This window comes from Lathamus discolor, chromosome Z, assembly GCF_037157495.1.
Source record: "Lathamus discolor isolate bLatDis1 chromosome Z, bLatDis1.hap1, whole genome shotgun sequence".
Lineage (NCBI taxonomy): Eukaryota > Metazoa > Chordata > Aves > Psittaciformes > Psittacidae > Lathamus > Lathamus discolor.
Window position 1 is genome coordinate 3,771,172 of NC_088909.1, and position 24,012 is coordinate 3,795,183.

At 60.9% G+C, this 24,012-nt stretch overlaps 1 protein-coding gene across 3 annotated transcripts in view; it reads left to right on the forward strand.

The window, feature by feature from the left end:
• Nucleotides 1-24,012, forward strand: part of GSE1 (Gse1 coiled-coil protein) — a 98,784-nt gene that overhangs the window by 11,489 nt on the left and 63,283 nt on the right. For 2 of the 3 annotated variants that reach the window (XM_065661491.1, XM_065661492.1), the window contains exon 2: nt 22,293-22,458. In XM_065661491.1, the coding sequence (XP_065517563.1) occupies nt 22,293-22,458 (166 nt within the window). Of the gene's footprint in view, nt 1-12,416; nt 12,437-22,292; nt 22,459-24,012 lie in introns of those variants that run through there. The other variant, XM_065661495.1, reaches the window with a different exon arrangement.

A 24,012-nucleotide genomic window follows, 5' to 3' on the forward strand; every position in this document is an offset into this window, starting at 1 on the left:
TGGAATCTCCCCCGTTACGCAGCACTGTTTCCCTCCCGTTTAAACCCGTCCTGTTTGGTGGGTGGCTGTAAAAGTAGCTCTTGGTTTGAATGCGGAGGGTGGCGAAGGGCCGGGGTGCAGGGAAGGGGGGGTGATGGTGATGCTGGTGGTGTTGGGTGTGTGGGGGGGGAGGTCCGGTTTCTCCCTTTCCTGGAGGAATTAAGGGGAGGCCACATGCTGCCAGGAGTGTTTGGCTGGTAGAGGCAAGCGGAGGCTCCGAGGAGGCGAGCAGGCGTCCGCACAGATGGAAACTTGATCACCCACGGCTCAACAGATTGTTTGATTTATTTTAAAATCAAGCAGATGGCTGCAACAGGAGTTTGTTTAAGTTCAGCTCCGAGCTGGGCCAACGGCCAGGATACTGGGAAAGGGGGGGGGGGGGGGGGGGAAGGGGAGGCGTGCCAAAAAATGCTCAATGACTTTGGTCATCACCCACCTCTCCTCCTCCTCCTCCTCCTCCTCTTTCCCTCGCTCCAGCACACACACACACACACACACACACACAGAGCCCGGCTCCCCCTCTTATCGCATCCTCGCCTTCATCTCTTGGCTCCAGCATCTCGCTTTGTCTCTCCCAGGCGGGTGTGCAGGCTTGCCCTCCGCTTTTCCTCCTCATCCACTCGCTGGGGTTTAACTCTTCCACATCCACCCTCTTTCCCCCCTGTATTGCAGGGATGAAGGCAGGGCTCCCCCTGAATGGAGCAGCCCCTTCCATGGGCTCCATCCTCTTGTCGGTGTGGTGTTTGGGCTATGGGTATGGAGGGGTTGAGGTCCTAGCTGGGGATGCCCTGACCTCCTTGAACATCCTTCCATAGTATGGATGAGTCCTGGCACAGAGAAGCTGTGGCTACCCCATCCCTGGCAGTGTTGGACAGGGCTTCGAGCAAGCTGCTCTAGTGGAAGGTGCCCCTGCTCATGGCAGGGGGGTTGGAACTGGATGAGCTTTAAGGTCCCTTCCAACCCAAACCAGTCTGGTGACCCCCCACCATGCCCTGAATTGGTGGTGTCCTGAATAGAGATGTGGTCCCAGCAGCATGTGATGCCAGATGGGGATGACATTAAGTGCTCAGCCTGAGGTGCGAAGGGTGATTTGAGGATGAAGAAGAGACCCTGATGCAGCATGTGTTGGCTCTGGATGTGTTTCTGGTCTTGTCAACATATGGCCAGCAGGGAAGGAGCTGGAGGAGCCAGTGGGAAGCAGCCTGGGATGTTGTAAACGGGATGGGGAGCCTGTGCTCAGGGCTTTCAATAGCTCCGTGCCACCAGGCTGCCTCTGTGGGGGGGTCTGGCCACACTGGGGTGATGTGGGGCTCGCAGCACACACAGCCATGTCCCTTTGCCCTACCAAGGGGCATCCTGGTTGCTCTCTGTATCAGGGGCAAAGACCTCTCTGCATCTCCTGGGGTGAGCAAGCAGGATGCTCCAGGAGCACTGGGTACCCTGTAGCTCTATGGTGGCCTTGGGATGTCCCTTTGCCCCATGCTGGGAGGGTCGGCACAGGTCAGTGCACCTTCTTCCTGCAGGCTTTCAATATGGGGAATTGCCCCTGATCCCATTTCCAGGAGCAGGGCAGCCGGGCGATGGGATGAGGCTTTATCCCAGCACCCAACCACTCTCCATAGCGGAAGCTGCGGGTCTCATTGGGAAAAGGGGCTGGGGCTGGAAGGGGTTAAAGCAGGCGAAGGAAAACAAGAGTGCTGCAGGGCCTGGGTGGCTGACAAGCCAAACAACTGTTTTTGACTCACTGTTGCTGCCTTGCCAAGTGCAATTGCTTCCACATTCCCATCCCCTGGCTGGAGGGGTGCGGGGAGATGTTGGCTTTCTGCGGTCAGGAGGGGAAGGGGGATGCCGGGGGGAGCGGCAGCAGGAAGGGCTGGCTCCAAAGAGCTTTTTCTCGGCTCTTCTTTCTTTTATTCCCTTCCCTGTCGAGCAGCAGGAAGGGGCAGGGGGTGATGCTGCAGGGGGAGGATGCTGCTGGTGAGGGTCGCTTGTGCCAGCTCCTGGTGGTGCATCCCTTCAGTGGGACCTAAAGGTGGGATAGGGAATATGGGGGGGGGGGGGGGGGGGGCTGAAATGCACCCCTATGGTTGGATTGCCCTGCCTTCTGTTGCTGTCTGTCCCCAGGGGGGACCATGAAGGGCAGCTCCTTCCCTGCCAATGGATGCTGATGGGTGCCCCGGGCAGCAGCATCTCTTTGCCCCCTCTCCAGCTCCTGTATCGCCTCCTGCAGCATCCTCCAGGTTGCAGCACCCCATAGGGATGGAGAGTGACCCTATTGCAACCCCACTCAGAGATGCAGAATCTCATGTGGGGCTGGGCCCCCCACGGTGCCTGGCAGTGAACTGAGCCTGTGGGGCGGGGGGGACGACGACACAAATCTGTCAGCAGGGTTCTGGGGGGGGCTCCTGCTAATAAAATCCCCAGGCCTCCAAGTGCTGGTGCCGTGGTGTTGCAGACAGCAAGAAATAAGCCCTTGGAGAAGAGGCTTGGTAGTTACAGCAGAGGTTTAAGCTGCTTTGTGGAGTTAATTATCTTCTGAGTCTGGGTTTTTGGTGGTGGGGGTTTTTTGGGGCTTTTTTCCTTGTTCCTTGGGATTATTTCTTGGCAAACGAGGCATCGTTTCAAAGCACGGAGCTCTGCTCCCTCTGAACTCCTGGCTGCTGTGTGGTACGTAGGGGATCCTGGCCTTGAGGAACAAACAACCACCAGTAACAAAACCAGCACCCTGAGAAACACACAGTCCAAAAAGCCCCGCTGCCTTTGCAGGGCAATTATGGGGAGCTCAGGGAGATTCTGTGTGTGCTCTGGGAGCTGTTTGCTTTGGGGAGCCAGAGCAGCAGCCTCCCGTCAGGGGCCCGGCTCACTGCACCCATCCTGCAGTGCAGGGTTGGAGCGTGGTGCTTCCCTGGCTGGGAATGACCACACTGCTAGGGGGGATGTTGGGGTCCCCTGGGACAGATGACTTGGTCCCCCCACCACGCTCCAGCCTGGATTGGGGTGCCTGGAGGGAAACCGCATCCTTTGGGAAGGTGTCTGTGAGGCAGCCCTTGGGTGAGGGGGTGGTTTATGGGCATCTTGGCCTCACTATTTCCTATGTTGGGATGCTGCAGAATAGGGCCGTTGCTCTGGTGTTACATCCCCTTTGCCCTCCAGCTCCTAGGGCTTTGGAACCACCTCTCCCTGCTTTGCAGAGCTCAATTCCCCCCCTTCCCAACTGTGGTGATGGTCCATGTGTGCCTGGGAGCTGGCCTGGATGCTGTCAGCCTCATGGGACAAACGTGGTCCCCTGGTGGGAGGGAAGGCGATGGGACGCGATATTCGGAGTGGCTCCTCTCGCTGCTGGTGCCTGTTTAATCTCAGCCTTGCGTGCTGGAACCCAGGGGAAAGGATGCAGCGGATCCTGGAGAGCAGGAGCTGGCAGAGATGGAGGCTGGGATGAAAATCCTTTCCCCTGTTAGCGCTGCAGGGAGGACTCACAGAGCTTTGCCCGAAGCATCTTGTGTCTGCCAGGGATGTGGGAGAGCCAGCCTGTGCTCTGGTCTAGTGTTATCCACTGGGATAGACACCGTCCATCATCATTGCACCGGGGAGGATGCTCGGCCCATAACCCCATGTGCATCCACACTGGGTTCATCCCTGCTGCGCCCATCACCCTGGCATCACACCACCCGCAGCAAAGCCTCCAAACCCCACGCTATGGGCTTTGCAAAGGAAGCAAAAGGCCCTGCCCAGCATCCTCCAACCACAGGGGATGCCCTTGTCCCCCCTTGTCCTACACCTTGTCAGCTCCTCATGTGGACACGAGGAGGCAATTAGGGGCTGGGGGATCCCCTTTCGGAGGCAGCAGCTGGGGCATGGGGCTGGGGAGCAGCTCTGCCTCCTGATGTGTTTGCAAATCCTCACCAGCTGAGGGGATTAAAGCCGGCATCTGGGTCGCTTTATAACGTTAAAACAAAGGGAGTCGTAGGCGCCATGATCGGGGGCAGCCGAGGGAGGGAGGGAGCAGAGGAGGGGGGGGGGTTCTGCTCTGCTTGCTATGCTGGGAAAGTCTGCAGGAACACCCCCCCCACACACACTCCCAAAGCCCTTTTCCATGAGGTTTTCCCTAGGGAATAAACCAACCCGCTTGCAGGAGGCGGCATCCCGGGGTGCAGGGGAGCACTGGAGGGGTCGGTTATATGGGGAGGGGGGCGGTTTGGGTGTTTATATCTGCTTTTTTCCACCCCGTTGTGCTGTTCTGGAAGCGGCAAGAATTCAGGAAGCCGGCGTGCGGCGAGTGCCAAGTCAGGCTGTACCGCAGCCAAGCCCCTGCTTGTTTTCTCGTCTTGCTGGAGCCAGTAAGTGACCTTATTAGCTTAGGGGGCAGCTGCCTTATTAACACACATCTGGCGGCGAGGAGGCCGCATAGGCACTATATTGTCTCCCTGCCTGCTCCTAAGCAGGCGGTGCGTTGCTGGGGGGGTTGGGGGGGGGGTCCCCCCATGGATGATCTCACCCCCTCCTCTGTCTCCCTGCTCCCCCCATCCAGGGTTTAAACACTGGAGGGGGTTATGATGGGGGGGGTCAGGATTAAGCAGATGGGGTTTGGATGTGTTCAAGATTGTAATTTAAGATTATGCTCTTGCAAAGTTATAACACGTGATGGGGGTGTGCCTTCCCCCCCCCAGTATTGGGGCTGTGCTGCTGGCATTCCCATGGATGCTACCCCATCTCCCTTTCTTCTTCTTTCCCATGGGGCACAGTCTGGTTTTTGGGGTGCAGCATCACCCCTTGGCACAGGGGGCTGCTCTGAGGGGCTGGACCACCCATGCAGCATCCTCGCATCCCTGCCAGCTGCCGGGGTGGGCACTGGGATTTCCCTCCGGCATGTGGCAGGGATCAGTGTTGGAGCATCCCACAGCAAGGAGAGCCTCCAGTGTGCTGCCTCTTGGGCTTTTCCAGCAGATTTGGCCCTGGAAGGGGGCAGATTCAAGAGCTGGAGGCTCCTGCTCTGCCAGGATGGAGAGCAGGGGGGAGCTTTGCCACGTGCTGCATCGCTCTGCTCCAGGCTTTCCCAATGGTTCACATCCCAAACTCAGCCACCCATGGTCCCAGTGCACGATCCGCCCTCACCCAGCACCATTGCACTTCCTCCTGGCTATATTTAGGGCTGAGCTGATGGGGGTACCCGCACCGCATGCCCCATTACTGCGTATCTCAGGGTACCTTGTTGGGAGATGGGATGCGATGGGATGCAATGGGATGTGGGGGAGCCAGGATGCTGGGTGCCTGCCCATCCCTCCACCACGCAGGGATGCCCTTTGTCCTTCTTGGCATGTGGAGGAACTCGGCAGCTCTTGGCTTCTCCCTCCTGTTTTGGAAACTGCAAACATTTACAGGGCGGCCCACTCGCGCCCTGCCTGCCACGGAGCGAGGCACTTGGCTGACTCCTCTGCTTTCCTTGGCTGCTTCTCCATCGCCTTCATGCTTGGGGGGAAGGGGCTTTTCTTTACCTTTTCCCCCTCTTTTTTCTTTATTCCTGATTTTTTTTCCTATGGTATAAGCTTGGAAAAACAGCACCATCCTGCAGAAAAGACCGAGGGGGACAGGAGGCAGATCCCAGATCAAGCGTGGTGATGCCAATGCCTGACAGCCCCTCATGTTGACCTTGCTCTCCGCCGGGAAGGGCGAGGAGCCGGAGCAGCCCTGTGTGCTGCACCAGTGCTAATGAGCTGTGCCTGATCAGAAGGATTAATTAGCTGCTAGGAGGAGGAGGAGGGCATCCTTCTGCGGTGATGCTGGGTGCAGCGGACGAGCTTGGCACGGCACGGTGCTGTGGTACCTGCGGTGCTTTGGCTCGGGGCTGAGGGACGAAGGGAGAGGATGCTCCAAAAGGAGCTGCAGTTCTTCCTGAAGCAAACACTGCCGTGGGGAGAGGAAATCCCTAAGCAAGCCAGCACCACGCTGGGAAGCTGTGAGAAAAAGCCTTGTGGGAGGTTTCTTGCTGCGCGGTTGTTCCTGTGCTGTTGTCCTCTTGGGAATGGGAGCTGAGGGTGTGACCTGGATGTGGTAGGAATGCTTAAATATATCCTGTGGGGTCTAAAATGACCCTAAAGGGGACAAGGTGGCAGCTGGCCTGGAGCTGTGCCCGGGCCAGATTCTGCTGTGGCCGGAATAAAATCCATAGGGTTCAAGGATGCGCAAGAGTGTTGTGCTGGGGACTGTCACTTTCCCATCCCTGCAGTTGGGAACTCAGACTGGCTTGGGGCTTTTGGCATCCCATTTATCTGGGGGGATTTGATGGGGAATGTGGGGATGCTTTGTGCCTTATATGTGGTACCCCTTTCCCTTCGTGCACGCAGGAGAGCAAGGCATGGGGTGTATGTGAAGGGACACTGGGGGGCTCCCTGGTGAGATGAGCAGGGACATGGTGTCAGGGCTGGGAAGGTCATGAGGACACGGAGCTTGAACTTGAATTAGATGGTAATTGCAATGTGCCTAATTACAGGGAAAGAGCAAATCACTCCGGTGCTTTATAAAGTGTCTGACACGGAATAACGAGGATAATTAGCAATCAGATGGGAAGCTGCTGCTCCCCACTCGTGCGCCATTCCCCGAAGCCCTGGGGGGGCTCTGTTCCCCCTCTGCCTCGCAGGACCCAGTCTCCAAGCATCTCCTCCTCAATGAGGTGGATGCATTGCTTTTATCCTCCCAGCATGGGATATCTGCCCCCCCACCCCTTCCCACTATGGGACATCAACCCTACAAAGCCACCCTTGTAGGGGTTATGCGCAGCTTGCGGCCGTGTCCCCCCTCCTCCGAGGGGTTCCCGGTGTCAGTGCCGAGTGTCTGTGTGCGTGTCCATCCGTGCTGCTGCGCGGCGCCGGCAATGCATTAATGCTGGCTGACGCTAGAGCGCACCACAAGCATGCTGTGGCATCCTCCTGGGGACACAGCAGCCATCGGGGCCACCTGCCCCGGCCACATGCCCACCGGCATCCCGGGGTGCCCCCGCCGGGGACCCCATCTGCCCTCGGTGGCCGCAGGGGACATCGTTAGTGGATGTCAGGGCTGTGATTGATGATGCTTAATTGTACTTGGGGGTTCGCCCTATGGAGGAGGCGGAGGGAGGGTGTGTGTGTGGAGGGATGCAGCATCCCAAGAAACATCCCTGCGCCTCTTTCCCACCAGCACCACCCGTGGGGGACCGGGAGAGGGGCGAGGAGCATCCGGCTCCCAATTAGCTGCATCTTTTAATGATGCTGTTGTTGGCTTAGGGGGGGCATCCCACCCTCAGGGTGACTGTGGTGTGCTGGGGGCCTCATCCCAAACCTTGTGTCCCCCTGTTACAGCACTGAACATGCACTGGACAGCATTGCCCCAGGCAGGGGCTGATCCCCCTCCTCAACATCCCCTGCTTAACCCCCATATGAGACCTATCCATTCCTGCCGCATGGGGAGGACTTGCTGTCCTTGGGTAGGTGACAAACACATGAAGGCTGAGGAATAACCTTCCTCGTAGGCACGAAGGAACCTTCCACCCCCAGTATGACCCCGGTCGGGGGGTGCCACGCTGCTTTGTTGGTTCTGCTCCATCTCCTGCTTATCCTGGAAGTCTGGGGTACCCCCAGGGACCATCCCTTTGCCCCTTTCCCTCCAGGCAAGTGGATCCCAGCATGGTTTTGGGACTGCAGAGAGGACCGGTCAGCCCTGTGGGGATGTGTGTGGGTGTCCTGGGTGCTGGGGCAGAGTGTAGGTCACGCTTCCCCTCCTACATGCCCGTCTCCTTGCCGTCTCTCCTCCTGTTGGTTTCTTTTTGTTCCCCCCTTCTTTTGAGCAGCTGTTCTCTAATAAGCTGTTAATGATGATACAGTAAGTAGAAGCGGAGAGTCCTGCGGGAGCTGCCACGATTTGTGTAATTGGCCTCGGAGGAGACAAAAGTATCTAATATTTACATGCCGGTATTAGTCCCCTGGGAGCGCTGTCTGGGCTGGCACAGGGAAGGCAGCTCCCAGCCTCAACCTGTCTGCTCCCAGCTGATGGATCATCAGATCCATAATGTATGGAAATTGCTGTGCTGCAGCACGGAGGGCAGCAGGGGGGGTCCCTGTGTTGTGCTGCCTGGACAAGCACGGAAAGGGACCCCTCCTTGAGAGCCTGGGGATGGCCGAGCATCCAGGATGGTTTGTGGGAGCAGCTGGGTTGAGGATGCTCTGGCGTGGGGAGCCCTGTGACAATGTGGGATGGAGGCAGGAGCTCCGCAGGGTGGGTTTCCAAAGGCTTTGGGAGGGTTCTTGAGGCACAAACAGGCCGGTTGGTGCCTGGAGCAAGGAGAGGGATGCCTGCATTCCAGTCACTGGGTGCCCTCTCCCCTGTGCCAGCGGATGGGGTGGGTTGCAGGAGCTGTGCCGGAGCTCCCGGATGGGCAGGTTTGGAAGCAGCACTGGCGTCTTGCTCCCGGCCAGGTGAGCCGTGGGGCTGGGTGTCTGCCAGGAAAACTGCCTGCAGCGTTCCTGCCTGCAGCCAGTAAAGCCTTCACGTCAGGGGAAACTGAGGCAGGATGGGGCGGGGAAGCAGCCTACCCTCCATCCTGCGCGGGGTCTTGCCCTGGGCCCCATCCTGCGCTATAACATGGATAGGGTGCCCAGTGAGGCTTCCCCTGGTGCCCCTAAACACAGCGTGTCCCCAAGGCTTTGGGGCTGTCCCCTCTTGTTGGGGTCAAACACTTGCCTTGGTGTCAGTGAGACCACACAAGCCATGTCAGGGTGGTGGGGTTATGCTTGTTCTGTTCCCATGTTCCTGCACCCCCAAACTTGCCAGCGACTCCTCAATGGGGGGGATGCCAGTGAGAGGAGGGTGACATAGAGGCACCCAGGTAATGGGGCCAGGCTGGGCACAGGGGTGGCTGCAACCTCATTCCCTGCAGAAGATGGGGGGTTGCTGCTACCCTGCATCCCATCTCCCATCTCACACCGGGGCTCTGGAGGGGGTGCCCCCGGCACTGTGCAATGCCCCTGCACCCTGCAGGGATCGCATTCCCCCCCCCTTTTCCACCCAGATTCCTGCTTTCCCATTGCCGTGGCAACCTCGGGCATGGCAACTCGGCGCCTTCTCAAGGGGATGTCTCGCATATGCCCTCCCCATCCTTGGGGTCCGTCCCCCCCCAAGGGGGAAGGAGGGGGCTGCGTGGGGCTGGTGCGGGTGGCCGGGGGGTGTTGTTTCGGCACTGCTGTTAGCCCCGAGCCGCCCGCAGAATCAAAGGCGCAGTGTTTTCCTGCAGCTTGAAAGGAGAGCGGGCAGGTTTGGCTTGGATGCTGCTGGCCTCATCCTGCCCGCTGGGCGCCGCCGGGATCCGGCGGCTGCGGCTGGGGTTATCCCGGGGCTCCAGGGGGCGGAGTGGGGAGGGGGGGTGGGATAGAGGGGGCCGCGGTGGGAAATGGGAATGTCGCTGAGCCCTGCCCAACTCGTGGCAGGGACGGAGGGTGAAGTCGTGAGGGTATGCGGTGGTTTTGCAGTGACGGGGAACTGTTTGCTCCATGCATCCATCCCTCCCTCCCTCCCTCCATCCCTTTTCGGTTGTCCTATGCTCCCGCCTCTCCATCCCTGGCCTCCTGCCAGTCTTTTCCCAACCTCCTTAATCCCAGGCTCCAGCCCCGGCTGTTGATGCCGCCTCCCAAGTGTTGGGAGCAGCTGCTTAAATATCTCGAGCCAGGGAAGCGGGACCTGGCCCCTGACCTCCCCAAGAAACCCGGGGGGGCAGTGGGTTTGGCAGCGGGACAGCATACCGCCTGGGTGTCCCCAAGCCCCTCGCCTTGTCTGCCACCCCATGTCCGTGGACATGGTATTTGCACATTGACCACATCCAGGATGCTCCGCACCCTTTGGCATTGCGGGTGTGCTGTGCACCCCCGGGTGCTCACAGGCTCAGTGCTGGGTGTTTATCGCCTCCCCTGTGCCCCTGCTGTGTGTGTTTTTGGGCGGAGGATCCCCCGCCTCCTTTCCTCCCTCCCTCCTTATCTGTTAAATCTGCTAAGCAGGGGAATCGGTGCAGTCGCCATCTGTGAGCCTGCCAATAATGGGATTAACTCCTTCCCCTGGCCGGGGACGAGCCTCGCGGCGTTTCTGGCACCCCCTTCCCAGGGTACCCCCTCCTCCTGCCTGCCCGGGGGTGGGGGGCCCAGCCCACCGGGACATGCCGAGGGTGATGGACTCCCTGCCTCAGTTTCCCCTCTTGCCAAACAGGGTGGGTTTCGGCATTGAGGATCTGGCAGCGCAGGACCCGCTTTGCCTACATCGCGGTGGGGGGGGACACACACACACACAGAGGGTTGTGGCGGTGGGGGAGCACGCTGATCCATGCCTCCATGCACCGCATCCCTGTGTGGCCGTGGGCTCTGGTCCTCGAGGTGATGGGGAGCAGGGATGCTTGCCCACCCCCCCGGGGACCACGGGAGTGGGGAGGGGGACACACAAGGGACACCACCCTCTGGTGATGCTGGGGCAGAGGAGGCACCACAGAGGGGGGGATAAAGAACACCCCCCCCCAGCCCTTCAGCTCCAGGCCTGTGTCCAGGGGGGTTGGGGGGGGTGCCCCCGCTAATCCTCTTAGGCGCTGGGGTCCGGCTGCAGCAGCTGGCGAGCCCGGCCCCTGCCCATCCTCCCCTCCCAACAGGTGCCCCCCCCAGTACCCCCCTCCCTTCCCAAGTGCCGGGGGGCCCTTCTTGTCGTCCGTCCGTCCGTCCCCCCCCCCCCCCGCTCTGCCCGCGGTGGCGATGCGCGCAGTGCGAAGGGCTCCCCGCAGCAGGCAGCCCCCTCCCCTTGAGGCCGGCCCGGGAGCGCTCATTAATTATCTAATCTTCCCTTTATGTTTAATTTACAGCCCCGCGCGGCTCTGGCCATATGCTGCTTTTGTTGTGTCTGGCTCTTTGTTGTGGCAGGCAGCGGGGGCTGGCGAGGACCCCCCCAGCCAACCTCCCTCCCCTTCCCCAATCCTCCGCCAGCCTTTGATCCCCCCCCCCCCCCCCCCAATCCTCCCCAGCGCCACCCTCCAGCCTCCCCCGCGGCACGGCGAGGGGGTAAGTGCCTTTTTCTCGGTTATTAATTTCCCTGACCCCCCCCCTCCTTTCCCTCCATCCTCTTCTCTGACCCCCCCCCCCCCCCCCCATATCGCTGCCTCTCGCTGTCGGCTCCGGGATTTGATGGTGCGTGAGCGCGGTGCTGCTCCTCCCGCCCGCGGGGTCACCGCTCCCGCCCGCACCCCGGCTCCGGTGCTGCCGCAAAGGTAGGTGCGGGGCAGCAGCATCATATCCCCCCCCCCCCCCCCCCCAACACCGCAACCATAGCGCTGCCAGGGGTATGGGGGGGGGGGCACCGCGGTGGCCCGATGGGGAGCGGGGTGCTGTATGGGGATGCGTGTGTCCCCTTGTTGCACGCACCCCATAAAGTGTGTGTGTGTGGGGGGGGTATGGCGTGGGGGAGGATGGAGATTGTAAGTGTTGTGGTGGGTGTGAGTGTATGGGGGGGGGGTATGGTGGGACTCCTGCGCACCCCGGTGTGTGGTGGGTACACGTTGGGGGGGCTCTGTGTAACTTGCTGCAAACTTCGGTGGTGGGGCCGGGCTCTTCCCCCACCCCCACCCCCCCCGGCTGAAGGAGTTTATTGGATTTGCCAAAAACCCCACAAAAAGAGTGGTAAAATTGGTTTGTGCACCCCCCCCCCCCAGCGGGCCTGTGCACTGCAATCCTGGGGTGCACACAGTGGGGTACCCCAACCTGAGGGGCTGCAGCGCATGCACTCATCCTTGGGGGGGTTTGGGTCTGGCTTTGTGGAGTGGGAAGGAGGGTGATGCTTGGGATTGGGGTGAAGGGGTTTGCTCCATGTGGCCGCTGTAGTGTGAGGCTCTGTTTGTGGATGAGCTCCCCTTGGGTGCTCAGCTTTGTGGGTGAGGACCCCTTGGGTGCTCAGCTGAGGTTGGAGCTGTTTTCCCAAAGGATGCTTGGGCTGGGCGGCCCGGGGAGCGCGCAGCATCCCTGTGGGTCTGCCCTGTTCTTCTGCAGCCTCCTTATCCCAGGCTTTGCCAGGTCCTGATGTGGGCAGGGGCTGCCCAAACCTGCACCCCGGGGCTTGGGGCAGCGGTCACAGGGGTCTGTGTCCTTGCTCTCATGTCTGTCTATCTGCACCTCCTCAGCCCCGTGCCAGCGCGGGGCAGAGGGGTGGGATGCGCAGTGGGCAGGCAGGATGGGTGCCAAGCCACAGGGGCAGTGCGCCCGGCCAAGCGCTGTGCTGGCAGCAGCACACAGGCTCTGCCCGCAGCAACACGTAAGGTCACCGCGACCGCCGGGGACGTGACATTGCCAAGGGCTGTGCTGGCTCCGGCGTGCCGGGAGCTGGCCATGGGGGCCACCACGGCGCTCACCAGGTGAACAGGCCCCCTTTCATTGCCTGGCTCTGCGTGGGTCCTTGGCATGGACGAGAGTTCCATCATCCCCAGGGGCTGTGGGGGGATGCAGTGGCTGGTGGGACACGGCATTGGGGTGCAGTGGCACAGGGACTGTGCTGGGTGACCCACACACGTGCGCTGGCAGTGATGCAATGTCCCTGTTGCAGACAGCATGGACACTGCCAGCACCCAGTGTCCTTGCATGTGGGGCTGGCTGTCCCCTGTGCCGTGGTGACCAGCGTGTCCCATTTGGGGTTGTTTTCCACCCGCCAGCTATGGGGAGCAGAGGAGGGGCCCCATGGCCGCAGTGGCTCGCTGCAGGTGGCCTCTGCCACTGTCTCGCTGGGGCCTGTCCCCATACAAAGCCCTGTTCCTGTCCCTCCCTCTGGGCCCCATGCCGCGGGGCTGCTTGCCAAGCTCTGTGTGTCACAAGAAGCAGCCAGAACATGGGGCTGGGCTCCCCGCTATGGCTGTACCCCCATGTCCCTGCCAGCTCTGGGGTGCTAGGGAAACTGAGGCAGGAGGCGGCTTTCCCAGGGGAATCAGCGCTAGGGATGGGGAGAGAAAACAGGATTCTTGGCATCGCCTGTAGGCAAGGGTTGTTGTTAGAGGCTGGCTCTGCTTCACCCCTGTTTCTGCACAGGGATAGGGGACCGTGGCTCTGTCCCCATAGGTGGCACCCCCAGCTCGGCGCTGGTGAAAGGGGCGATTGTTCCCCCCGGCGCTGTGTGTGGCGGGGCTGGCGCAGGCAGCGCGTTGGCCTTGGCCCCCTGCCCGTTGCCGTGCCCTTTTCCACAGGCAGCTGCCTGTGGGCACGGCTTGGCACCCAGCACTGCCTGCGGGCTCAGCCAGGGCCAGGACCCACGCTCCACTGGGCTGCCGGGTCACCCCTGCATGGGTTATAGCAGCCGGGGTCGGTGCCACCGCTGTCATGAGTTGGCAGTTCTCAGCCCAGCGGGTGGCTTTTCCTGCTGGGTTTCTTTGCCAGCTCCATCCCTAAGGCAGATCTCTGGCTCAGAGGGAGCTGCTTCTCCCTTGCCCTGCTGTAAAGTCCCTCTGGAGAGGTGCCCGGAGCCTTCACCCCTATGGAAGTGATGTGTCAGCTCCAAAAGCCCCTGTTTTTCCACCCTGGTGCTAAGTGCTGGAGGGAGCTGTTCTTCCCCCCCACCATTCCCGAGTGCACTGGAGCCCCCAGGGGACCAGAGCTTCTCTCCTAGGGGATTTTGGGCCTGCCGGTGATGGGATCCCCCAACCCATGCTTGGTTCCCCCCCCCGCCACCGCTGAGCATCCCTCCCCTCCCAGCTTGCTTGTCAGCTAATGGCGCGGCTTATTCCTATGGCTTTTTAAGTGCTTAATGGCGCGCGGGGCTAATGATGCGGTTCCCTCTGTTCCTGCCGCCTGGATAGATGGATGGTGTCAGGGCTTGGCGCTGCATGAACCTGTGGGGATGAGGACAGGGATGAGAAGGGGCCCAGGCGGTGCCCTAAGGAGCTGGGGGCTGCAAGTGGGTGTCTGCCTGCTCTCCTTTCCTCCCTCCTCTGCACGGCTGCTCAAAGCAGGAATGTCACCGTAAACGATATTTATCACGAGGTGATAAAAATCTATTTCCAGCGACCTCTTGGAAATGGCCCTCATAAAACCAGGCAGCAGACGGAGGCAGGAGGCAGACAGCAGGGAGGGGGAACAGGCAGGGAAATGGCTGTAATCAGCTGCAGAGCAGGGGCCGGTTCTTCAGGGCAGCCAGCCTTGCCATTCCCAACCCCAGGAAATTGATGGGCAGCCATGAAGGCCAGAGGGTTGCCTGGGTATGGCTGGGCAGATGTTCAGGCATCCCGTGGATTGAGCATCTTGGGATGCATCTTGGGATGGCCAGCATCCAGGCCATGAGGGGAGGACCAGAGCGATGTTCCTGGTTAAGCGAGCAGAATGGGGGGCTCTTGTGTGCCAGTGCTGCATCCTGGGGTGTTCCCAAAGTGAGTCCTCAAGAGACCAACTCCAAGATTCTCATCCCAGCACAGCATGTCAGGGATGGGATGCCTGGCTTTCCCCAGTGCTCACAGCCATAGGGATGACCCCTACTGGCACACACTACTGAGTTGCCCATTGCACCCTGTATCACAGGGGCGTGCTGTGGCTCCCACAGCCATTCCAGCTCCATCTCTTCAGCACCGATTGCTGGGTTCTAATTCAGCCATCTCCCTCCCGGCACTAATTACTCAGCCCGTCGTGGAGTCCTGGCTGTAAATTCTCCATTGGGAGCAAGCTGGGAAGCAGAAAGCTTCCTTGGCTCCTTTCCCTGCTGACCTGAGCAGGGACCTCTAACCCAGTGTAATTCATCGGGGTGCTGAGTCGGCAGAAGAATGCCTCGTCCTCCCCTATGTGCTTTGGGGTGCACTGTCCCCTGGCAGCATCCCTCCTCCCTGCCTAGTGGTACCTGGCATCCCTCCTGCCTCTGCATGACCCTCATCCTACCTCTGTCCCCACCTCATTAGAAACAGCCTGGATGATGCTGCTGGCCTGCGTGTCACTGGGGCTTTGTTGAGCTGGGGAGACCCTGGCCACCTTTGTGGGGTTGGAGAGATGGGATTTGCTCCTAAAAACGGAGACAAGGCAGAGCCCCTTGGGGAAAGAAGGATGTGGGGGAATTAGACCCGGCTGCAGGGTTTAATCCATCCTGATGAAGAGCTGTAATCACTTAATCAACCAGGAGGGGTGATGGCTGTTCTGCCCCAAGTGCCTGGGTGTCCCCTGCCTGGGGGTGCCAGACATGGGTCTTTGTGGGTACGTGCTAGGAAGGGACAGCAGGAGCGATGGGGACATCCAGTGTGGGTATGCAAAGCCCTCGGAATCCCTGCTGGAAGTCCTGGTGCCACGCAGGGGCTCGGTGACACCACGGGGCTTTGTCTTTGCCCGGGGTGCATGGTGACACGGCAGAGCGTGTGCTGCAGGTATCACCCTGCATTAAAGTTTCCCCTTGCAGATGGTGTGTGTTTAATCTGCGGCTTAACGAAGCGCTGGACTTGGCGGTAAGTCCGTCTTTAGATGGCAGGAGGGAGCTGAGAACCGGCGCTAAGCTGCCCGCTGGATGAGGAAAGGGGGGGGGACACACGGTGAGGATTGAGGCTTTAATGCCTCAGCACTAGCTGATTGCCTGGATGGTGTGTGGCCCTCGCCAAGGCAGGCATGTGATTGCTGTGATGTGCACCCCTTGAGTTGGATGGGGTCCTGCATCCCCATCCGGCTGCTTCTCCCTGCCTCAGTTTGCCTTCAGGAGTGCTGTTGGGTTTTGCGCGTGTGGGAATGCCCCGAAAACACGAGCTGCTTTGGGGAGGCTGGGATTTTCCAGAGGGAAAAGCCCCCTGGGGCAGCCGCCTCTCCCCATGGCAGGTATTTAGGGTAATGGGGAGGAGGGGGCAGTGGCCACTGACTACCTGGCAGCACCGGAGCTGGAGGCAGGTGAGCTGGGTGCTGTGGAGTACCTGGGACGGGGAGTGCAGGGGGACAGGGAGCAGGGTCCCAGGGCTGAGAAGCAGTGTGTCCCATGGGGTGTCTGCACCCCACAGCGAGCTGTACTCCTCCCTTCCCATCCTAGCACGCCATGGTCCCAGCAGGACACAGGTAGTGCTGGTGCGGAGCTGGGGCTGTGGTGTGGTGGGAGCTGCAGGGACGATAGAGGCCAGGAGGGTCTCCGGTCTGGCCAGGATAGTCTGTCTCGGTGCAGATGGCACCATTTCAGCTGTTCTCTCTGGAGTCCAGTGATGACAGTGAAGGCTCTGTGCTGCACAGCCTTGGGGGTATCCTGGTGGATTTGAGAGGGCTGGTTGTTCCCTGCAGAGCTTTTCAGTGCCAGGAGCTGTCTGTGCACGGATGGGATGCTCGCATCCTCCCCTGCCTCAGTTTCCCTGCCTTCAAAGCAGGGGGGGACACACCATTTCCCAGCCTGGCAGGGGTCAGCAGTCATAAGAAAGGGCTGTGTGTCCCCACAATAGGACAGAAGCTGCTTTGGCACCGAGCGGAGCGTGGGTTCCATCCTGACCATCCAGCCTGCGGTGATGGTGTGGCAAGCATGGGGGGCTCTCGGTGTGGAATTGGGGTGATGTGGGACCCCGCACAGCGCAGGCAGTGGCGTGTAGAGGTGCTGGCATCCCCCAGAGCTTCATGCACGGCTCACCCCACCGCACGGGTAGAGCAGTGCATGCGATCAATCGCCGGTCCCCTGCGCTCCGAGCCCCCGAGGAGCCGCAGGGAAGCCGGGATCGAGCGCCTGCGTTGCCCCCCGCCTCCCCCTCCATCACCTCCCTGTTCGCCGGCGAACAAATGTCTGTTCTTGCAAAAAAAAGAAGTGACAGGGGTCGGCGCAGCGCTTTCCACATGACCTGCCCGGGAACAGAGGACGTCTTTGTTAATCCAGCGAGCTGTCAGTTCAGCCTCTTCACAAAAGGCATAAACCACTTATTGCTGCTCTCACCCCTGACCCCAGATCCGCCTGCGCGCCCTCCATTGTGCCGTCTCGAGGAAGCTGGCAAACAATTCGGGCTCCGGCTCCCCTCCCCGACGGCGGGGGGGACGCCTCTCGCCCTGCCGCGGCGTGGGGAGCCGCTGCGGGGGACCCCCCCCCCCGGAAAACACCATCACACGACGCATACACAGGCACACACACACACGCACCACGGCTGCATCTGCGCGCCCGTCGCCTCGCCTGGCAGCTGCTGCGAGGGGACGGCGCTGCCACAAAGGGCTGGGGGCCGGTGGCAGGACCAACCCATCCCTCCTTCCATCCAGCCCTTTCTCCCGGGGATGCCGGAGCAGCTGGTTGGAGCCTGCGGGATGTGGAAAGGGGTGCTGGGTGCTGCACCCGCTCCCCCCCCCCCCCCCGGGACAAAACCTATTAATGAGAGGGGACAAAAGCTCCTTAGGGTCCCTGGCTGGGACGGGTTGGGACGGCGGCTTTAGGCAAAGCCGCTTATGGTGCGGCACAAAGCTGTTGAGAGCAGCGCTGCTGCTTGGGGCTGGCATGGGATGGAGCGGTGCTCGCACCGCAACAGCTCCTGGGGAGTCACAGGGGGTGTGCGGGAGGGGTGAGCCTGTACCACCCGCCCCGGCCCCCTGTGCCCATCACCCGGACCCCGCGGCGTGGCCGGTGTGTGCTGGAGCAATTAGATGCAGTCACTTTGGGGCTATATATAACCCAAATTGCTGCCTGCAGCTCGTTAGCTGGCTGTCAGAGCCACTGCGGCCGCGGTGGGTGAGATGATGTCGCCGAGGGGGGGTGGGTTGTGCAGCGGGAAGGCAACGCAGAACCCGCTGCTCTCCAGGGATAGGGGCACAAGGAAAGGGAATATGGATCAGGCCCTTGCTGGGGACGGGCTCCAGGGGGCTGCCACACTCCATCCCTAAAGCAGCGTTGAGCGGCGCGGTGTAGGGTGGGCTGCGGTGATATGGGGGTCCCCTGCCTTGTGTTCCCCAGGCTCGGGAATGGGGGTGAGTGGGAGCAACCAGCTCATCCCACCCCAGTGCCGGCGGTGGCCTCCCCATGTGGCACCGGGTCTGACCACAGTCTCCGCTGCCTGTTCAGCCCCCTCCGCCGCTGCCGGTGCCCGCCTGCTTGCCTGGGCTCGCCGCGGCAATGCCGGCACAGCGCGGCCCCCGCGCCGGGGAGGAGCGCAGCACCTCGGGCTGTCTGGGGGCAGCTGCGAGATGAGTGCGAACATATTGTGTGGGCTCCTGCAGCAGGCGTCACGGTGTCGCTGCTGGAGAGCCAGCAGCAACCGCAGCCCCGCCGTGACAAACGGCCCCGGCACCGCCGCAGCCGTGCCCACGCGGGCGCCGACGGCACCAGGACCCGGGGCATGGAGCCGGACGGGCAGTGATTCCCCGTGGGCTGACATGGATGGGCGCATGGGGTCACCGCCATCCCCGCTGCGAAGCATCCTTGGTGCCGTTACCAGTTTTGCATGGGGCCACCTGCGTTGGGCACATCCCCAGTTTAGGAAGGGTTAACGGCACCGTGTGCGTGTGTGTCTCCGGAGGCTTTTGTTTCTTTCCCATTTTTGCTCTCCCCCCCCCCCCTCCTGTTTTTAATGAGGGGTTAGCACAGCTGTAATTGCAGGTTCCAACTTTCCGCCTGCAAACACGGCTGAGAAACTTTTAAACACGGTGGCAGCGGTGGGGATGCGCAGATCCAGCCACCACCCCTCCTGTGGGCTCACATTGCGGTGCCAGAGACCCCCGCTGTGCCAGGTCTCTGGGAACAGCCTGCTTTTTGGGGGAAAACCCTCTGGATTCAGGCCACCTGGAGGAGGAGGAGGAGGAAAGCAAAGGATTCCTGAAGGGAAGAGCAGCTGAAAGCACTTGGGTGAACACACAGCAGGCGCTGTGCCTGCGGTGGTGGTGATAAAGCCCCAGCGGGAGCCAGGGGGCTCGGTGGCCTCAGCAACAAAGGGAGCCGGGGGGAGCCTGCTCCCTGCAGCCCAAAGCACTCCAAAACCACCTTTTATTTCAAGTGCTGCCTCAGAGGCCTGGGGAATGCTGGGGTTGGAAGGCAGGGATGGTTCATCCCCGCACAAGCCTTGCAGCTGGGTGCTGGAGTGTGCTTCTGCCCTCGTACTGAGGCTCTCTGCATGCCCCTGAGGTGCAGGATGCGGCCCCTCTGTGCTGAACACCCTCCCCACCTCATCCCTTGCTTGTGTATGGGAGGTGTGGCTGTGCCAAAACCCATCGCTTGGTGCAGCTGTGCCGGTGCTTGCTGGGGTGATGCCAGCCAAGAGGTGAAGAACCATGACCGCATCCATTTCAGTGCCTGGCTGCCGGCAGCTTGGGGGTTTTCCAGGGTGCTGCCGCCTGGAAGGGTGGAGGTTTGGGCTGCACGCGCATGATGCTGCTGGAGCAGAGGGGGCTTTGTCACTGGCAACATCCCTGTGGGCAGCATCCCTGTGGGCAGCATCCCCATGGGCAGCACCTCTGCTGCGCACGCTGCAGCCTGCCCCAGCGTCAGGCGAAGCGCAGGGGAGGTGGAATGGGGAAGCGTGTTTTCTGGTGTCCCGAAGGCACAGGAAACATGCTGGTGTGGCTGCCTGCGTGCCGGATCCCTCACCAGAGAGCTGCCACAGCCCTTTGCTTTCCTGCTCCGTCACCACCGTCCCAAAGCCAGGGCCAGGGGGGAGAGCCAAGCTGAGTTCCACAGCAGGTATTCTCCCAGTGATGGGAGCAGAAGGAATGTGCCCTTGGCAGGAAAGGACACACCTGGGGACACCGTTCCCTGCCCTTGCTGCCATCGTGTCCCCTGACTGCAAGCTGCTGCCCTGGGCACCGAGCCGAGGGCACATGGGGCGCCGTGGTGTTGCTGTGCCAGTGACAGGGGGCACGGGTGACACACGGTCTGGCAGCGCCTCTATGCCTGTCCCTTAAGGCCGCCATCTGTGTCCTGACCCAGCTCGAGCTTTACATCCTTCATACTAAGGGCCTGATGGGGTAGACAGAGGCAGATGCCACACAGTGGGGTTGGAGGGAACGCCATGCTGTGGGGCAGCTCTGGTTGGATCCTTTTCTCCCTTGTTTTTGTCACCTCTGGAGCTGCCCTGCCCTCCCTGCTCATCTCCCCTGTGTTGCCATCCTGACCTGCATGCCAGCTCATTTTCCCCTGTTAATAACAGCACAGAGCGATGTCACATTGATGTCACCTTGCTGCACCCTGGATGCTGCCCGGGGCTGTGCCCTGTGGCCCTGGTCCCTGCCAAGGCTGTGCATGCCGATGTGTGCTGTGAGCTGTTGTAGGCTTGTCCTTCTGCCTACAGTGCTTCTGCCTGTGTGCAGGCTCCCTGTGTGTGTCTCTGCAGGCAGGCAGCCACCATGCAATGAGCAGGATGGCCTCAGCTCAGTGCCATTCCCAGGCACATTTCCTTGTCCCCTCTCTCCATCCATGGGGATGCATCAGCCCGGGATGGGCTGAGCATCACCACAGTGGGACACTGGGGTGCTGCTGTCCCTCCCATTCAATTCCAGTGCTTGGTGGCAGAGCACCCTTCCCTCCTGGCCTCTGCCCGAGCCCTTCGGGTTGCTGCTTAGCAAATTAGCACCCAAATCAACCCACTCACCTCTAATTGGGGGTGAGTCTTTGAGGACGAGGTTGGGGAAGAAGACACCCCCCCCCGGCTCTGAGAGGCTGCTGCGATGCTTTATCTGGGTGGACAGATCCCTCTTAATTGAGCAGATATTCCGTGTTCGCAAACAGATGGCTCCTTTGCATCAATTATTCCTTATCTGTGTAACCGGGGATGATTTGCTGACAGATAGCGCGGGATGAAGTTAAAGCAAGGAGGTGGCCGGTGCTCAGTGCTGGCTCCGGCTGCTGCCTGGGGGGTTCCTGGTGGATACAAACACGGAGGGGGGATGGATCCTGGCTGCTCCTTGGGCCGGTAGGACCCATCTCAGCATCCCCCAGAAGGAAAACAGGGGGCCACCGCCATGGGGCTGACGGGTGGGTTGGGGCCTGGGGCGCTGTGGGTCTCCATGGGGAGCCAAAATCCACCTTCCCCACCACAACCCCATTGCTTGCTGACTTGCCCAATGCTGCCGTGGTGCATGACGGGGGATGATTAGCGCTAATTAATGATTAGCTGCTCTGGGTATCAAAGTGTGCCCCAGCCCTTTCCCATGCCCACAGGTAGGGGATTGCTGCCTGCTGCTGCAGGTGGCATCACTCTTGGAGGAGGAGCGCTGGCATGGCATTCCCACTGGGACCCTGCCATCTCCAAGGATGCCACGCTAAGCATTTGGGGATGGGGACTGGTCCCTTTGCTCGTCCCCTGCTTGCTGTCCCCTTGTGTTAATCACTGAGGAAGAGAAGAGCATCCTGCCATGTCCGGGGCAGCTGGTGGCACCTCGCCAGTTGGAGCTGGGACCTGGTGGCACTCGAGGACTCGCGGGATGTGCTGAGCGCTCGCGGTTGTGCGGCGCTGCCATATGGACTCCATAAATTAAACCTTTCCAGGAAGCAAATGGCAAATTTATACGTCCGCTCTTGTGCGTGGCTCATTGAGTCTAAAGGGCTTCCCAGCACAAAACGCACCTACCATCCATCTCGCCTCGGCTCTCCGCATTTAGAGGACTAATCCCAAAGGAAAACGGGATCAACATAAAATCCTTACCGTGCTGCAGCCCTGGTGCTAATGCCCTGCAATCAGGAGCGTGGCATATCCTATCGATGTCCCCTGTGGTAGGAGGGGAGGTCACCCTCTTCCTGCTATGCCTGGGGCAGGCTTCTCCCTGTGCCTGTCCCAGAGCAGCACCGTGATGCTGGGATGCTGATTGTTGGTTTATTAAAGGTGACAGCCCACGCTGTGTACCTGTGCGGTGACAGCTACAGCTAAACACAAAACCACAGCAGCACCCGGGGGGTCAGGGCGCTGGGGACCGTCCCTAACCCGACCTCAAAGCGGTGCCAACATCATCCCCATCCCTGCGGCACGTTTTTCCTCCCCTCTCCCAGCAGGGAAGGCAATGGAAGGGGGGGTGGTGTTGATCTGGAGTATAAACACTGCCCAGTTGAGTAATCAGGAGCTGCCTAACCGGCCAGCTGCTGCCGGCGAGCGAGGGGACGCCGCTTTGATTCATGTCCTCTCCCTTCCCTGCTCCAGCCTTTCTTGTCTGGGAGCCACCGGCCGGATCCAGCTGTAGCCCTGCGGCGCGGGCTGGCGTGCGGCTCCCTGCGCTGGCCACGTGCACCGGCCGGCAGCAAAACAAAAGCATCTTGTGTCTGTGCTCCACGGTCCCCCCGTCCCCGTGCCCCCCAAGGGAAGGGAAAGGCGCTCAGTCTCTGTCTTGCTTCTGTTCCAGGCATCCTCATCGTCCCTTGAGACAGTCACCATCAAACCTGTGTCTGGTGAGCCCCGGCACCGGGTGAGCAGCGCTGGGGAGAGCCCAGGGACCGGTGGTGGCACTGCCCTGGACATCGGCCAGCGGACGGCTTTGGATGCGGAGGGCATCGACGTCGGAACCACAAGTAGGTGATGCTGGGGGTTGCGGGGATGTCATTCCTGAGGGCTGTCCCTTGGTGCACATCATTCCCGCTGTGCAGTGCCATGGTTCGGGGCTCCAAAACCCCTATGAGGGAGGTGACCCTGACAGCACCTCCGTCCTTGCCCATCACCCCCGGGGCTGTGAGTCAGGCCATGGGTACTGGGGACAGCCGCGGTGCTGGGCTGGCCACAGTGGGGAGCTGGGGGGGTGGCCCCAAGGCTGGGCTGTGCCGCGGCTCCCGGGACTCGGCCGCCCCGTCCGTCAGGAGCGGCAGCATTTTTTGGGAGAGGTATCATGCGTGCTTCCCGCCTGCTGCCTCCCCGGACCGGCTTGTTTGCCAGCCCTTCCCGGCGGGCGCGCCGTGCCGTGCCGTGCCACGCCAGGCTGCTTTGATCCGGCACCAACCGCCGCGGCCAGATCTGGCGTTGGGCTGGGGAGAGCCGGAACCGCAAGGTGCAGCGGGCAGGGAGCTGGGGCGTGCAGGGAACCAGGGCGTGCAAGGAACTGGGGCGTGCATGAGTGGGGTGATCTGTGACTCCCTGTGTCCATAAGGAAGGGCGCTACTTGGGGACACGGTGCCTTGTGATGACCATGGATCAGCCCCACAGGGTTTGGGACCCCGCTGTGTGTCCCGTACCCCCCTCCTGCAGGGGAGATGGGGGTCAGGGGGCCGGGATGCATTTGCAAGCTGCTCACAGAGTCGCGGAGGCAAGCTGGGAGCCGTGGCCTGGAACGGGCCTGCCGGAGTCAGCTCGGGATTTATTACCCTGCCAGTGGCTGCCGGGCAAAGGTGACAGTGACTAATGGCTTGTTACACGCCTGCCACATCTCATCTGCGCACCGCGGCCGGCTGCCGGCGCTCCCAGCCCTGGTGTGCAAGCAGCCTGTGCCTGCCCTTCCTTCCCTGGGAGGGGGGACGGGGGTGAAACCCTCCTTGTCCCCCATAGGGACCTCATCGGAGCGGGTGATGGTGATGGTTTGGGCGCAGGAATCCATCCCCATGCTGAGGATGGAGACCCGCTCTTGCATCGCCCCTTCCTCACTTCCTGCCTGTGCTATGGCCAGGCAGAGCAGGGCAGTCATCCCTTGGGTACCACTCTATATTGGGTGCACATCCCAGGGTGTCCCTGCGAGCCTTGCGTGACACACAAGGATGAACCGGCCCACAAACGCCTTCGTGGTTGCAAAAACCATGAGCCACGCTTACCATGCACGGCGGCGGTCCCATGCCGGGGTCAGCGGGCTGGGATGCGGAGGGGAAGCGTGCGTGCGGATGCTGACAAAGCCACAAATGCATTCACTAGGAAAATTAAAAAATTAACAGGCATTGGCTCGCTCTAGATTAGTAAAGGCAGGGAGATAAAAGCGTCTCTTTATACCTTGTGAGAATTGCTGATAAGGGCATTTGTTCCTCCGTATTCCTTAAAAAGAATGCAATAAAAATTTAAAATAGAACGGGAAAAGGGAGATGGAGTGGGGGGGAGAAAACACGCTGACGGCAGGGAGGGCTGCGGGAGGCTGTTGGAGGAAGAGGAGG